This window comes from Dermochelys coriacea, chromosome 6, assembly GCF_009764565.3.
Source record: "Dermochelys coriacea isolate rDerCor1 chromosome 6, rDerCor1.pri.v4, whole genome shotgun sequence".
In the NCBI taxonomy this organism is placed as follows: Eukaryota; Metazoa; Chordata; order Testudines; family Dermochelyidae; genus Dermochelys; species Dermochelys coriacea.
In genome coordinates, this window is record NC_050073.1 from 31,866,990 (window position 1) to 31,884,093 (window position 17,104).

General features: G+C 45.2%; 1 protein-coding gene across 4 annotated transcripts in view; it reads right to left on the reverse strand.

The window, feature by feature from the left end:
* GALNT18 (polypeptide N-acetylgalactosaminyltransferase 18) overlaps positions 1-17,104 on the reverse strand; it is a 410,017-nt gene that overhangs the window by 141,868 nt on the left and 251,045 nt on the right. For all 4 annotated transcript variants that reach the window (XM_043516561.1, XM_043516559.1, XM_043516560.1 and 1 more), the window contains exons 4-5: positions 4,112-4,295; positions 1,797-1,994 (exon numbers count right to left, since the gene is read on the reverse strand). In XM_043516561.1, coding sequence (XP_043372496.1) covers positions 1,797-1,994; positions 4,112-4,295 — 382 coding nt within the window. The remainder of the gene's footprint in view (positions 1-1,796; positions 1,995-4,111; positions 4,296-17,104) is intronic.

The window sequence follows — 17,104 nt, forward strand, 5'->3', positions numbered from 1 at the left end:
ATGCAAGAGTATAGGGTAAATCATCCTGCATTTATCAGGAAGAGAATAATCAAGCTGTGTTAAATACAGACATCTGCTTTTCATGTGATTAAAATTCTCCCCTTGTACAGATTTATATATTTGTGTGGTGTTATCCTACACTATTACTGTACCTCTTCAGCATAATGAGAAAATATTTCTGATGTATTTAGTAATGAGGAAAATATGAGACAACCTTATACCATCTAAAAAATAGTGCTGAGTTTATCACAGAATAGGAAGGTTTCTGAATGTTTTTTGAAGGAAAGAATCCCTTTGCCTTTGTTTTAATTCTGTTGTATTTTCACTCTGTGCCTGAAGTAATAACGTATTGGTTACTGGGGGAATGATCTATCCACATGCTGGACTTAATTTATTATTACATGACACAATGTATCTCAAAAATAAACAATAATCCAGGAAAAGGGCCAGCTCTCATCCTCATTTAAGGATTTTGCAAGGAGCAAATCTAAATGCCCATCATTGTAAAATGAAATCTAATCCCTGTCCATCAGGAATCACATCATTATTGGGTGAAGTGCAGAATCAGGACCAGTTCTTTGTTCTAAACTGCAATTATTTTATTTTAAAAAGTCAACAAGAAGATATTAAAAATAATATTTTTCACAGCTACAGGTCTTCCAGAAGTTCTCAAGCACTTTACCCACATTAATTAAGTTTTCCAGTATCTGTATGAGATGGATATTATTATCCCCACCTTACATACAAAGTCTGTGGCTGAGCTAGCATTCATATCCAGATCTTCTGACTCCTAGTCCTGTTTAGGGACATCCTCTCACCTTCCTAACGAGTGATGGCCAAGGAGATGGAGTGGGTCAATGCAGCCCTGAGCCAACAATTCCATCTGACAGCTCCAAAATAGAGCTGTCATCCAGAGAAGACAGGTCTGTGGGATCAAAGATAGCTCTCAGGTTGACAGGGTGAGAGAATGCAAGAGACACCTATTGATGCCCCACCCCAGCACTTCCAAAGGTGCAATTTTTGTACTTCAGTCTCAACCACCTCCTCTCTTCCTGCAAAAGCTTTCGGGAAACCAGAAGGGAGGTTACAGTGAGCTCCTTGGGATCTGCATCTAAAGAAGAACTAGGATCTATGGAGAACTGCTTGGAGGTCATCAATCTTATTTACATGAGACAACGCTACCCTTAGTATCATAGAGTAGACAGGAGTCCTCTTCTGCACCAGCTTAACAGTTCTCTAGACAGAATAGGCAGGTACAGAACTAGGTCATACAAAAATAGGGGTTTTCACACACTCCTTGCTCCCACATCTGTGGGCCAGATTTGTGTGTGATTATAACACATAATAGTACAGCTATGTGATATAACTACAAATGTAATGATCAGATTTTAATTCATCACTCTGACAGTTGTACCTTTTTGTAATACACTTGTAAACTGCATTGTCTTTCTGGATCATTACCATTAAATTAGCAGACAAGACATTTGTAGATGGCAACACTGAATCAAGCATTCAAGTCTTCTCTTTTGCTTTTTTATATTTGCTTTGACTTGTTATATAAAAATGAAGTACATGAGACTGTACAACTTTTTTGTGATTATCTAAGGAAGCAATGGTAAAAGTGGCAGAGAACAGTGAGAACATTTATTCTAATTTAACCATTGGTCTGTTTGATAAGCAGCTCCCTTGGTCCTTGTTAAAATAAAGTTCATGTAGCCAGCCAGCCCTTTGTTATTTGTTATATATAACTGAGCACTTCCCGCAATTCCCAAACCCATGTCACAGGTGCATGTTACCTTATCGGAGCAGTTGAGTTTTCCAGCTTCCACCATGATTTTGGAGGATTCAGATATCGACACCACAGTTCCCAGTCAAACCCCTGTGCAGATAGGGGGTATTCCTCTATTTCAAAATTATCATATTTGATGTTATCAAATGATGGAGAAATGACCCTTTTTCTGTTTTCCTTTATCCTCGTGAGCACTGGTTCAGCCCTAGAGGAACAAATACTGAGATTGTTTCAACAGAAGCAAAACCCTTATGCCAACCATATCCTATATTCTATATTATCTGAAGGGCAAGCTCTGCAGTTGTTACTCATGCAAAACTCCCATTGACTGAAGTGTGGATTTTACTGAGTGAGGCTGTAGGATTTGGCCTGAAGTATACAGTGTAACTTTAAATCTAGCATGCACTGGGTATTCCTTTCTAGTCTGCTGATGGAAGAAATTAGACCTTTCTTATCAGTTACCGTTTACATCTGTGCTACCACATAAAGATGATGTCTCCAGGCCCTCTCTATGATCAAGGACATCAAGAAGATCAGAGTTAATAACTGAAGTATCCCAGGGACAAAAACTCTTTTCCCTTTAAAGAGACCATCTTTTTATACAGAAGTAACACTGAAACTAAACATAAGTTGGACAACTACATAATTAAATGCTCATGAGAAGTGCAGTAGTAATAGACCAGTCACTGAAGTTCCTCTCTTTCCCCCATTACCCTCCTTCTCAATAAACCTCATCTCTGACCTGCTGGGCCACCTGTAAGTATGAAAAAAGTATTCCAGCCCCAAGGATACTCTACCCTTGATCTCTGGACAGCACCATCCAAGTCGTTCGAAGTCCATCAACAAAGGTGTCAGAGCTAATTGTGATAATAATTCTCTGATGTGGTCACTCTTCACTAGGAATCAGGCTAAAACCACCATCTAATTTCACAGAGGCCACTGAAAAGCTTCAGATGCTAACAACTTTTGGTCACTATCAATATGGACTGAATTGGAATCAATGATCTCAAAGTGAAAGGCTTGGTATCCAACTCCTAACCTCTGAATCATCTACCCTCCTTTGCACAGACATGTTTTATGCAATTTAGATTCTAATTAAAAGATTCATAAAGGAGACCACCGTAACACCAGGAGCACATCTGAGATAGAGCCAAGACATCGTTATGTAATTTTTCTGTATCTTGTAAAGCCAGCCGCTGGCAGTTAAATATAAACAGCACAAGTCTTTCAGAAACAAGTATTGAGCTTGGCAGTCTATGCCATTTGTTATTCCTCTGCTAAAAATGTTTATACATTCAGTGCACATGAACTGGGTTAAACTTTGGATGTTTCCATCTCTCTCCCAGCTCCTGCCAAGCCCCCTTCTCCCACACACATGGCCATCCAAACTGCAGTTGCACTGCCCTAAGCAATTAATAATGTGGTGATCCCAAAATACTGGTTTAGCCTAGAGGCTTATCTGGCTCAGGGCCCAACTGAGCAAAGTACTTCAGCAGATATGCAGGTGAGTGAATGCACTGGCTTCAATGGAACTATTTGAATATGTAAAGTTACACGTGCTTAAATATCTTGCTGAATTGGGGCCTCTGTCTGCTTTTCTTATACAGTTAATCATAATATCATGCTGACAACAAAACCTTTCCCAGGGTTCTTCTGACATTTATAACTATTGTGAGCTTTTAAAACGTTAAGATTTTTTAAAAAAAGTTTAGTTAAATAGAATGGTGAAAGAAATGTGAAGAATATTCTATGTTCAGATGAACAATACATGGAATTATCCTGGGAAGTACTGAGAAATCACAGCACCTCATCGGATCAGCTCAGCAACACACAGAATCTGGCCCTAAATAATATAAAAAATTTGCATTACTCCCTTAATTTTGCATACAAAAAATCAGGACTAAGTTTGCTACACATCTGACCTGTTCTGTTGAGCTTCTACATGCCTAAGTGATTATTTATCATCCGTGCGCTAGCTATTGAGAAAAATCAAATGAAAATGGAAGAGACCAATAATATACTGTCCATACATAAATTTGATACAAATTTTAACCAGAGGCAATAAATCTCTAATTTGCTCTACTTGTCTAATTTAGTAACATGCATTTACCGGAATAACCACTACAGCAGACAATAACCCAGTTCTAAAAAACTGTATCTTGATTATGACTATGTTTCATTTAACAAACCATAAGCTTTTCATAATTATCTCTGTATTTAAATCTGTGTCAAAATATCTTCATATAACTTCATCCCCCTATATGCTGGATATATATCATGCGATCATTTAAAAATAATTGCAAGCAGCAGCAAGATACATACCATCCCACGCTGAATTCCACATGAGCATCAAAGAGCGCAACGACTGGTGCTGTGGCTGCTCTCCATCCGCTAACTCGAGACCGGATCAGCCCCTCTTGCTTGCTGTGCCGGACCACCTTGATGAATCCAGGTTTCCGCATATTCACCTCGTCAACATACTCCTTTAGTTTCTCCTTGAGTTCTTCTGTACACAGGGAAATAATGAAGAGTAAGAACAATAAAAAAATCTATTTATCTATCAATATATGTTAGGAAAAACAAGGAGGGCTAAATCTTGTCTTCTGAAGCACAAGAGATAAAGGAGGGTAGTAAGAAACCTATTCCACAATGAAAACAGCAGACAACAAAACTCTCTTGCACTGAAGTGGTCCAGCTAGTTTGGCCTGAGATTAGAGGACATGACCAAGCCCCTAGTGACTAGCATTTATACTGTCGTTCTCCATGATCAAAAGTCAGGGACTCACAAGAAGAAAGGAACAGCACAGTGCATTTTCACAGCATGTCACTCTGCCCACTGCCTTGTGGGATCCTGCCCTCACCAGAGTCATTCCTGGAGTATCGGATGCACTATGCAGCCTCTCTGCTCCCCCTGCCTGCACCAGTAGGGGCAAAATTTGTCCACACAGTATATCAAATAAAGATATGAAGATGGTGTGAGATTCACCCTTACATGGAGGGCCAGTACAAAGTCTATGCACTAGAGCCCTGTCCTGGACTATTTTTGTATCCTGCTCCCACTGTTTTGGCAGTGGGTCCTGCAGGATCCCAATCCCTCTGCAGGGCTCTAAAACAGTCCTGGGCAGGGCTCTACTATGCACCATCTGAGCCTCAAAATATGGCTTAGGTGTTGCATAGGTCTTGTGCACTGGTGTGAGGATCTGTATACTGTGGCATTTTCCTCTGGTTATGGCTAGGCCTGCAAATAAGAAAAAAATCATAGGTCACACTTTCCTCTTACATTTACAGTTTAGTAAAACATATTTAGGGTTTATTACACTAGAGATATTATTGTTATCTATTAGTGTAGTGCCTAGGGGCCCCAGACAAAAATATTGGCCTCAGTCTGCTAGGCACTGTACATACACATAGTGAGACAGTCCCTACCACAAAAGACTTGCAGTCTTAGGCAGGGGTGGGCAAACTACCACGTCCACCCATCAAAATTTTAATATGGCCCTTGAGCTCCCACCAAGGAGTGGGGTCAGGGGCTTGCCATGCTGCTCCCAGAAGCAGCAGCATGTCTCCTCTCCAGCTCCTAAGCATAGGGGCAGCCAAGGGGCTCTGCACGCTGCCCCTTCCCCAAGCACTGTCACCCGCAGCTCCCATTGGCTGGGAACCACAGCCAATGGGAGCTGCAGGGGTGGCACCTGTGGACAGAGCAGCACACAGAGCCACGTGGCCGGCGCTGCGCCTCCGTCTAGAAGCTGGAGGAGGACATGCTGCTGCTTCTGGGAGCTGCAGGCGTAGCGCCTGCGGACGGGGTAGCGTGCAGAACTGCCTGGCCGTGCCTCTGCGTAGGAGCCGGTGAGGGGGACATGCCTCTGCTTCTGGGGGCTGATTGAGGTAAGCGCTGCCCAGAGCCTGCACCCCTGAGCCCTCCCCACCCCACCCCAGCCCTGATCCCCCTCCTGCCCTCCAAACCCCTTGGCCCCAGCCCAGAGCACCCTTCTGTATCCCAAATCCCTCCTCCCCAGCCGCACCCCAGAGCCTGCTCCCCCAGCCGGAGCACTCACCTTCCCCCCCCCCGGCACTGCAACCCCCAATTTCGTGAGCATTCATGGCCTGCCATACAATTTCTATACCCAGATGTGGCCCTCAGGCCAAAAACTTTGCCCACCCCCGATCTAAGGGCTTGTCTACTCGGGAAAGTTACTATACTATAAGCTAAGGTGTGAATTTAAATCTCCACAGTTATACCAGTGTACCCCTTCCACAGACATTCTTCCAGTATAAGAGGGTTTTTTTTCTGGTTTAGCTCAAATTGTTTTGGAAGGAGTTTAAGCTAAACTGAAAAAAGCCTCTCCTATACTGGAATAAGAGCATCCATAGGGAGAGCTATATAGGCACAACTATATCTAGAGTGGTATAATTATATCACTGTAGCCGGTAAAACTTGCCTGTGTAGTCAAACTCTAAATAGACAAGACAGACAAAAAGGTAGGAATGTAAACAGAAGCATAAAAAACAGAGAGGAAGTGTGTGCAACAGTTAAGCGCACGGTATTATCACCAAAACCTCATTTGCCATTGAACATTAATTAACGTGCCATGAAATGAAGTGTTAGCACATAAAACATCACATAAAGGGCTATATTCACAATTGCTTGCATAAGCAAGTATTATGTTATTGCAGTAATGAACGAGGTAGTAGTTACAGTATGTAAACTTCATATTTTAAAAATATGTCTGGAAAGAAAACCCAATTATTTCCCCATGAACTTTTATTTTTTAAACCAGTATATCAAAGAGGAAGGGGAGGAGGACAGAAAAAAATTAACTATTGTGCTTCCCCCACATTTGCAGCTTTCTCTTTGCTCTGACAACACCTTTCTTTCTCTGCTTAAAAGGTTCTGCAATTTCTCCTCCTTGCTCAGCAAAACAAAGTAAGAATAAAGAAAAGGAGTACCCGTGGCACCTTAGAGACTAACAAATTTATTAGAGCATAAGCTTTCGTGAGCTACAGCTCACTTATCACAACAGAAAAGAATCATTTCCTAATTAAAAGATTATTCCTTTTTAATCAACAATTACTGCAGTTTTGGCTCAAAGATGAGTGCATGCGACAATGCAATACGTGGAATGAAAATGTACAACTGAAATGCACTCGTTCTCATTATTATTATTTTTATACGTGGCAGTGCTCAGAGTTCCCAGTGGTAATCAGGACCCATTGTCCTAACCAATGTACAAATACAGAAGCATCTGTGGAGTAAAAGGAAAGATAGAAATGATGGTCTTATGGTTAAGGTGCTGGACCAGGACTCAGAAGCTCTGCCACACATTTCCTGTGAGACCCTGGGCAAGTCACTTAACACATCAGTGTCTCAGCTCCCCATCTATAAAATGAGGATAACAAATACTTCTTTTATCTTTCTAGTCTATTTAGATTGTAAACTCTTTGGGACAGGAACTGTCTTTTACTATGTTTCTGTACAGTGCCTAACACAACGGGATCATGAACTTAGGGCCTCTGGATCCTATCACAATGTTGCCCCTTGACTTGAGGAGTTAGTGAATATTTGGGGCCTTGCGAGGTTGTTTCCTTTAGGGGGAGAAATTCAGAATACAAGTTACTCATTTCTTTAGTACAATGTTGTTTATCCACAAAGTTCTGTTTCCCTGAACACAGTAGAAACAAACAGCAGCAGGCAGTTTCCGTGCCCAGAAATCCAAGCCTGCTTTCCAGCCCATCCTATACTCCAAGGAGCTCTGTCTCTGCTCCTTCTCAGGGCCATGCATCACTGGCTTTCTCCTCCCTTTCTGATACTGATAAACAAAGACAGACACACACAACTCCACCAATCAGTCCCTGGGAAATCTGAGTTAGTTCTTGTCAGGCCTTCCATGCTGGACCTAGAGTTGGGGTGGCTACTATTGTTTCAGCGAGCACTAAACAAAGGAATATTTATTTGCTCTCTCAGTTAGCATGAATGAATGGTGGCTAACACACCGGTCGGCTTCTGTGAGGTCTCTGCCTGCCCACAGGTCAAACACACTTGCTGGCAGCCATCAGTACCCCACAGCACATCAGTAATACAAAATAATAAATACATAATAAAAAGAGCTCCCGTCAGTGCCTTGTTTTTTTGCCTCTATTATATTTTCATAAAGACGAAATGATACTGCTCCAAGCAGTAATTCTCTGCACCATCTCTCTTGCATTTAAATATTATTTTGACTACATATACAAGATATGTCTGCATTCCTTTCAGAGAAGTTAACATTAGACTGTGAAACAAGTTTAGTGATGAGGAAATAAAGTTAATTTGTCTGTTTAAATGAACTGCCAAAGCAGATAAAAAACATACAACCCTCAGAAATAAAGCTAAGGAGGAGGTGGGATTTCACACCACCCTGTTAGGGTAGCAGCGACTTGTCATTTTGCACACACTGGGCACGGCTCTCCAAATCAAAAGCAAACCCTTTGAGCATTGTATGAATGAAAATGTAAGTCTATAATTATTCAAATACATTGATAGCTGGATCACTCTGATAGAGCACAAGAGAAAGTTCTCGAGGGAAAACATCCGCTCAATGTATAGCTGCAGTCAAAAAAATGTTAGGAAAGGGATAGAAAATATATACCACTATATAAATCAATGGTACGCCCACATCTTAAATACTACATGCAGTTCTGGTCACCCCATTTAAAAAAATAAGATGTTTTAGAATTAGAAAAAAGATACACAGGGCAACAAAAAATATTAAGGGTATGGAACAACTTCCATATTAGGAGAGATTAGAAAGATTGGGACTTTTCAGCTTGGAAAAGAGACAACTAAGAGGGAATATAATACAGGTCTATAAAATCATGACTAGTGTAGAGAAAGTAAATAAGAAAGCATTATTTACTCCTTCATATAACTAAAGAATCAGGATCACCCACTGAAATAATGAATAAGTAGCAGGTGTGACAGGATCGGGCCACATAGCTACAGGACAGTAATAGAAGGCAGATATATTAGCCCCAGGTTAATTAGGTCCCTTTTCCCTGGGTAAGATAACAGGGAAGGTTCCAGAACAATCAAGAACCTTCTGGAGACAATTAAGACAGACAGGCTGATTAGAACACCTGCAGCTAATCAAGAAGGTGCTAGAATCAATTAATGCAGCCTACTAAAAGCACCTGGGTTTAAAAAGAAGCTCACTTCAATTTGTGGTGCACGTGTAAAGAGCTGGGAGCAAGAGGTGCTAGGAGCTGAGAGTGAGAACGTATACTGTTGGAGGACTGAGGAGTACAAGCATTATCAGACACCAGGAGGAAGGTCCAATGGTGAGGATAAAGAAGGTGTTGGGAGGAGGCCATGGGGAAGTAGCCCAGGGAGTTGTAGCTGTCGCACAGCTGTTCCAGGAGGCACTCTAGACAGCTGCATTCCACAGGGCCCTGGGCTGGAACCCGGAGTAGAGGGCGGGCCCAGTTTCCCCCAAACCTCCCAACTCCTGGTCAGACACAGGAGAAGTTGACCTGGACCGTGGGTTCACAAAAATGGCCAAACTGAGGGCCACCATGAATCTCCGAGACGAGCAAATCCGCCAATAAGTGCAAGACCCACCAAGGTAGAGGAGGAACTTTGTCACAACTGGTGTCAGTAGTGGGATCTGGTGTGCACAGCGCAGCAGAAGGCGGTGGCTGTTTGGAAGGAAAAAAAAGGGAGAGGGTATTTTTTTCCCCCACCACAATGGAGGATGTAGTGCGGGCACAGATACAAGCCACGGCTGCCCAGCAGGAGGGTACCCGTGTCCAGGCAGCCACCCAACAGGAGACAGTGCGGCTGCAGCTAGAGACTAATCGTCTGCTGATGGACCAGGCTGCTCAAGACCGGGCTATGTTACAGGAACTGGTAAACCAGGTAAAGGCCCTTACAGAGCTGAACTGTGGCCATGATGGGACGCAGATCATGCGGGCCAGCAACTGGCTGCAGAAAATGACGTGGGAGGATGATGTAGAGGCATATCTCCTGGCCTTTGAGAGGACAGCCCTGCCAGAGGCTTGGCCCCAAGAACAGTGGTCTGGCATCCTCGCTCCATTCCTGTGTGGGGAGGCCCAGAAGGCCTACTATGATTTGCCTGAAGAGGCTGCGGCAGACTACCCCCAGCTGAAAGCAGAGATCCTGGCCAGATCTGGGGTAATGACTGCAGTGCGGGCCCAGGGATATCATGAGTGGAGGTACCAGGAAAACAAAACCCCGCAGTCCCAATTATATGACCTCATCCATCTCGCACAAAATTGTTTACGAACTGAGTCCCAGAGTCCGGAGGAGATACTAGAGGTTCTTGTCATCGACCGGTACATGAGAGGACTACTGCCAGACCTTCGCGCCTGGGTAAGCCAGAACGAACCCTCTACCTACTACGAGGTTGTCATGCTGGTAGAAAGGCAAAGGATGGTGAGGGAGCTGATCCGACCAGTTAAGGAAGAAGCACCCTGGGTTAAACTAGCAGCACCAAGCCCTAGAGGTCGGGTGACTGGGCCACCAGGAGAGCACAGGTGGAAAAAGAGAGGGGCTGAAGGCCCAAAGAGTCGGAGCACTGAGGGGGAAGAGGATCGTGATGTTAGACTGCCCAAACCAAGAGACCGGGGAATGCCTAGGGCGCCATACAGATGTTACGCCTCCAGGAAGTGGGGACACATAGCTGCACAGTGTCCCAGTGCCGAGAAGCCTATGCAGTGTACCTGGGGAACTGGGCAGACTCATGCTCCCTAATCCACCTTGTGGAGGTCTCACTAACCCCACATATATACACCAGACCAGTGAAACTAAATGGGGTAGAGACCACAGCACTGGTTGATTCGGGGAGTGCTATCACGCTTGTCTCGGGGAAGCTCGTGAAGTGAGTCAGTTGTTATGAACTAAGTGTACAGGGATAACATGCGTCCATGGGCCAGTTGGTTATTACCCCACTATCCCAGTAAAAATTGAGATTCAGGGGAACATTACTGAGGTAGCAGCAGGTGTAGTCCCTAAACTCCCATACCCAGTGCTCATAGGGAGGGACTTCACAGGGTTTGAAGACTTATTCCTGGTAGGGGAATTGGAGAAAGGGGGAAGCCCTGAAAGTAGTGAGGCATCCACAGTAGACTGTCAACCCCCAACCTACTCTGAAATATCCCCAGATTTGTTCTCCACTCTCAGACAGCGTAGAAAGATGAAAAGGGAAAGAAGGGCAGGGAACCCGAATATTGGCCCGAAGCCAGAGGGTCGCTCTCATAGGTAGGTGGACCTGAGCAGCTGAAAAGGAGGCCACCCAGGAGGGAGAAGCACCCGAGTCTGACCCCCACCCTAACTCCTCTGAACCAGTAGAAGCAACAGAGACTGGCCTCAATGATCTCAGGCAGATTAGCCCCGGGAGAGGAAATTTTGGACGGGACCTGGCTGAAGACCCAAGGTATGACAGCATTAGGAAAGAGGTGACCGAAATAGATGAGGTCCCCATGGAAGGGAAAACCCAGGGACCAGGACCCTACTTCATAATGAAGAAGAATCTCTTATACCGGGTTGCAGTAGTACAGGGGCAGAAGGTAGAACAGACCCTAGTACCTCAAAAACACCAGAATGCTGTATTAAGTCTTGCCCATAGTCATCTTTTTGGCGGGCATTTGGGGGTAGAGAAGACCCTGGCATGGGGTTCTGCGACAATACTTCTGGCCTGGAGTACATAAAGTGCGGAGGTACTATGCGTCCTGCCCGGAGGGTCAGCTTCACAGTCCCCATCCCCACTTGAGGTTACCTTTAGTACCCCTTCCCATCATAGAGGTCCCCTTCAAGCGAATAGCCATGGACCTAGGGGACCCCTGGAGAACACAGCCCGGGGCCACCAATATATACTTGTCATTCTGGATTATGCTACTCGCTACCCAGAAGCTATCCCCCTGTGGAACACGGCCACAAACGATAGCTAAAGAGTTGGTGGGGATCTTTGCCCGAGTGGGGCTACCAAAGGAGATATTAACAGACCAAGATACCCCATTTATGTTGAAGCTAATGAAGGACCTCTGTACGCTGCTCCATATACATACCCTGAGAACTTCAGTCTATCATCCACAGACCGATGGGCTTGTAGACAGGTTTAACCGAACCCTCAAGGCAATGATAAGGTAAGTGGTAAGTCGGGACAGGAAGGATTGGGACACCCTACTACCCTACCTTACATTTGCAATCCGGGAGGTACCTCAGGCCTCAACTTTGGTTTTCCCCCTTTGAGTTATTATAAGGACACCACCCCCGTGGCATACTAGATATCACAAAAGAAATCTGGGAAGAGGAACCCAATGAGGGGAGAAATATAACTGACCATGTGTTGCAGATGCAAGAACAGAGAGCCCGGGGTCACCCCTATTTTACGGGAAAATTTGGAAAAGATGCAGGAGGCCCAGCGAACACATTACAATCACCAGGCAAAAGTCCGACAGTTCCAACCAGGGGATCGGGTGATGGTGTTGGTACCCATGGCAGAAAGCAAGCTTTTGGCCCAATGGCAGGAGCCCTATGAGGTGGTTAAAACTGTGGGGGAAGTAACCTGCAAGGTGTGGCAGCCAGGAAACCGGAAACAAGAACAAATTTATCACATTAATCTCTTAAAGCCTTGGCACCAACGAGAGGTGTGTGTAGTGGCCTAAGAGACCCTGATGCAGGGAAGTAACAGGCAGGAGGAGATCAGGATATCCACTGATCTGACACCAAACCAGAAGAAGGAGGTAACTGAGATGATCAACCGATACCAGGACGTGTTTTCAACTAAACCAGGTCGGACCACCAAAGCATATCATCACATTATCACAGTCCCAGGGGCAAAGGTAACTTTAAGGCTCTATTGGGTTCCAGCGGCAAAAAGGAAGATCAAGGCAGAGGTAAAAAGGATGTTGGAGCTGGGAGTCATCAAAGAGTCCCACAGTCAGTGGTCAAGCCCGATTGTGTTGGTGCCCAAACCTAATGGCACCACTAGGTTTTATAATGATTTTCACCGGCTGAATGAGAGATCCAAATTCGATGCATACCCCATATCAATGAGTTAGTTGACTGCCTGGGCAATGTCCGATTTTTGACCACCCTTGATTTAACAAAGGGATACTGGTAGATTTCCCTTGCCAAAAATGCGAAAGAAAAGATGGCACCAGGGTCTGTTTCAATATACTGTTCTTCCTTTTGGACTGCATGGGGCACCTGACACCTTCCAGCATCTTATGGACAAGCTCCTATGACTCCATACCAGTTATGCAGCGGCATACCTGGATGATGTGATTATTTACACCCCTGACTGGGAAACCCACTTAGGAAAGGTGGAAACGGTTCTGGACACATTAAGACGGGATGGCCTCAAAGCCAACCCAGCCAAGTGTGCTATAGGGCTAGCTAAGGCTAAGTACCTTGGCTACATGGCAGGAAGGGGCATTGTCAAGCCCCAACTAAATAAACTAGAGGCTATTCAAAATTGGCCCCAGCCGAATCGGAAAAAGCAAATCCGGGCATTCCTGGGTGTGGTGGGGTACTACCGACTATTTTTTCCCCATTTTGCTACCAGAGCGAGTCCCTTGACAGACCTGATAAAAGCCCAGGGTCCGGACTTGGTGAAGTGGACAGATGCTGCAGAGAAAGCATTCATGGATCTAAGGACAGCCCTCAGCAGTAACCCCATGCTTATAGCCCCAGATTTCAACAAAGAATTCATTTTACAAACAGATGCATCTGAAGTAGGATTGGGAGCTGTCCTATCACAGATGGTCGGAGATGAAGAACACCCAATCCTCTACCTCAGAAGGAAATTCCTCCCGAGAGAGCAGAAGTATGCCGAGGTTGAAATAGAGTGCCTAGCTGTGAAATGGGCCATGGAAACACTACGTTATTACCTTCTGGGACAATGGTTTACCCTTGTGACCGATCACACACCCCTCCAGTGGATGCAGCGAAATAAAGAGAAGAACGCAAGGGTGACCAGATGGTTCCTGTCCTTACAACCTTTTCAATTTACCATACAATACCGGGATAGAAGCCACCATGGCAATGCAGATGGCTTTTCACGAGTACACTGCCTGATTCCCAAGTTGCCCAACCCCCTAGTGTTGAGCAGAGGGGCAGGATATGTGACAGGGTCAGGCCAGATGGCTACAGGAGAGTAACAGAAGGCAGATATATTAGCCCCAGGTTAAGTAGGTCCCTCTTCCCTGGTAAGGTAACAGGGAAGGTTCCAGAACAATCAGGAACCTTCTGGAGACAATTAAGACAGACAGGCTGATTAGAACAACTGCAGCCAATCAAGAAGCTGCTCGAATAAATTAAGGCAGGCTAATTAGAGGCGCTAGGAGCTGAGAGTGAGAACATATACTGTTGGAGGATTGAGGTGTACAAGCATTTTCAGACACCAGGAGGAAGGTCCTACTGTGAGGATAAAGAAGGTGTTGGAAGTAGCCCAAGGAGTTGTAGCTGTTGCACAGCTATTCCAGAAGGCACTCTAGACAGCTGCATTTCACAGGGCCCTGGGATGGAACCTGGAATAGGGGGCTGGCCCAGGTTCCCCCCAAATCTCCCAACTCCTGGTCAGACACAGGAAGAGTTGACCTGGACTGTGGGTTCACAAAAACGGCCAAACTGAGGGTTGCCGTGAAGCTGCAAGGGGAGCAAATCTGCCAATAAGCGCAAGACCCACCAAGGTAGAGGAGGAACTTTGTCACACAGGTTTAAAACAAACAAAAGGAAGTACTTCTTCACACAATATACAGTCAGCCTGTTGAATTTGTTACCGGGAAGGCTGTGAACAAAACTGTAATGAGGCTCAAAAGAAAGAACTAGATAAGTTCGTGAAGCATAGGTCCATCAATGGTAATTAGCTAAGAAGGACAGGGATGCTGCTCTCGGTGTCCACAGCCTCTAACTGCCAGAAGCTGGTACTGGACAAGAGGGGCTGGATCACTCAATGATTGCCTGTTCCATTCATTCCCTCAGAGTCATCTGGCTTTGGTCACCGTTGGACAGGTTACTGGACTAGATGGACTGGTCTGACCCAATATGGCCGTTCTTATGGTTTTATGAGGAAAATAGGTCATTAATATATGTTTGCATTTATACTGAGACTCATCAAGAGTGGAAGTGATAGCCTCTCCAGTACTTTCCCGTTCATGATCTCTGAACAGGATACTGGAGACATGATAGACTGGAGATCAGTTTAGATCATTTGCTAGTTAACTAATTACTGATAAAGAAGATGAGCTCATTATATTCCAGAAATTTACCAGATTAGATAGATCACATCACTCCTGAAATATGACCCAGGACTGCATAGCATTGAATCAGGACAACAGATCGTTATACACATTACATACACAATGCCATTCTGCTTTAAATTAGATCAAAGCTCTTTTTAATAGCAAACATCTGTACCTAACTTTGCAAAAGCAGGAAGTTATACTTGCTGTAACAATGCGGGGGTGATGAGGAGGATCTTCATAGCCTCACTATAGAGTAGCAGGAAAGCAGATGCTGAGAAACATTGCACACAAAAGGCAAAGACTTGAAAATCAATACCGTTGACAGAGTCATTGTTTACTCAGACTCCTTCCTTTTTCAGCCAACAGATAGTTTTGGGTGCTACCTTATATTGCTTCTACTGCTACTATTCTCAGACAACAATTTATCTTAAATACTTTGGGGAAAACTGCAGTGAGGTTTGCAGCGGGAGCAGGTGGAAAAGGAACAGCAGCAGAGCTGCGTCTTTAAGTAGCCCTGCTAATGGAGGGCAAGATGGTTTGCAGAAACCTGAACACAACAGGACCCTTACATTACATTATTGCTGCTCCCAAAAGGATCAGTGTGCACTTAGGGTTGCCAGGTGTCTGGTTTTCAACCGGAATACCCAGTTGAAAAGGGACACTGGTGGCTCTGGTCAGCACAGCTGACTGGCCACTAAAAGTCCAGTTGGCCACAGTGGCTGGCTCTGCATGGCTCCCGGAAGCAGCCAACATGTCCCTCCAGTTCCTAGGCTCGGGGTGGCCACAGGAGCTCCGCATGCTGCCCTTGCCCACCGCTGCCAATGGGAGTTGTTGAGGCGGTGCCTGCAGATGGGGGCAACGCGCAGAGCCCCCTGGCCACCCCTGTGCCTAGGAGTCTGAGAGACATGCTGGTCACTTCTGGGAGCCTCCTGAAGTAAGCGCCGCCCAGAGCCCGCTGTCCAGAGCCCGCACCCCCTCCCATGACCCAACCCCCGCCCCATCCCTGAGCCCCTCCTGTACCCAAACCCCTCATCCCTGGCCCCACACCTGACCCAGAGCCCCCTCTTGCACCCCAAATACATCATCCCTGGCTCTACCCAGACCCACAACCACAGCTGAAGCCCTCACCCCCTCCTGCCCCCCAACCCCCTGCCCCAGCCCCCGCCTGGTGAAAATGAGCAAGTGGGGGAGGAGTAATAGAGGGAGGGGGAGGGAGTGAACAGGAGGCAGGGCAAGGGTGTTCAGTTTTCTGCAGAAAAGTTGGCAACCCTATGTACACTCCACCTCACAGCTGCTCTTGAATGTGAATGGAGGAAAAGGTGCACAGAGGGAGAGCCCAGTTGTGCCCCACCAACTAGCATATTATATATTCTCCTAATGGAGGAGTTCTTCTTGGATCATTAGCAAGAATTCCAATCTAGAGCCTGATCCTGCACAACTGGGAATTTTGCCATTGGACTTCAATGGGGAGAGATCAGCCCCTAATACTCATGGAAATACTTGGTCCATATGCAGCCATGCTTCCGCATATCCTGTGCAGCATCCACAAAAGACAGGATAGCATTTTGCCCTTAGGTCTTTTCCTGCCATTGTTGTTTAAATAAAACTTTCAATGGTTTCAGTGGGGGCTTTGCACTCAGAAAGATGGCCGGATGCAATTTTCCCTTGATTATTAGACTGGGATCCTTGCTGAAACTGCTGAGATTCACCTTTTTTTCCCAAAATGAAAATAATTTCTTGTCAGGAATGTAGCATCTCAACTCTGATAAAGGGAACAGCAGCCTGGGACATTTAAACAAAGAAAATCACTTAAATCAACATTTTCTGCAGAACATAAATACGCCCTACTGGGATATTCAGTATCCAATTTCTCATGCAGTCCTAACCTGCCCAACACTAAACTTTACAAGACAGCTTTGTTTTCAATTGCCTTTGACATTTTCAGAGCACTGTATCCAATTGGACTGGAAGAAAGGATTCTACCCTTACAAACAATTATTGTTTCAAACTGATGCTACCAATGACCTTCACCAGCACATTTTTCAACCCATATTTTTTCATTTAATGCAAATT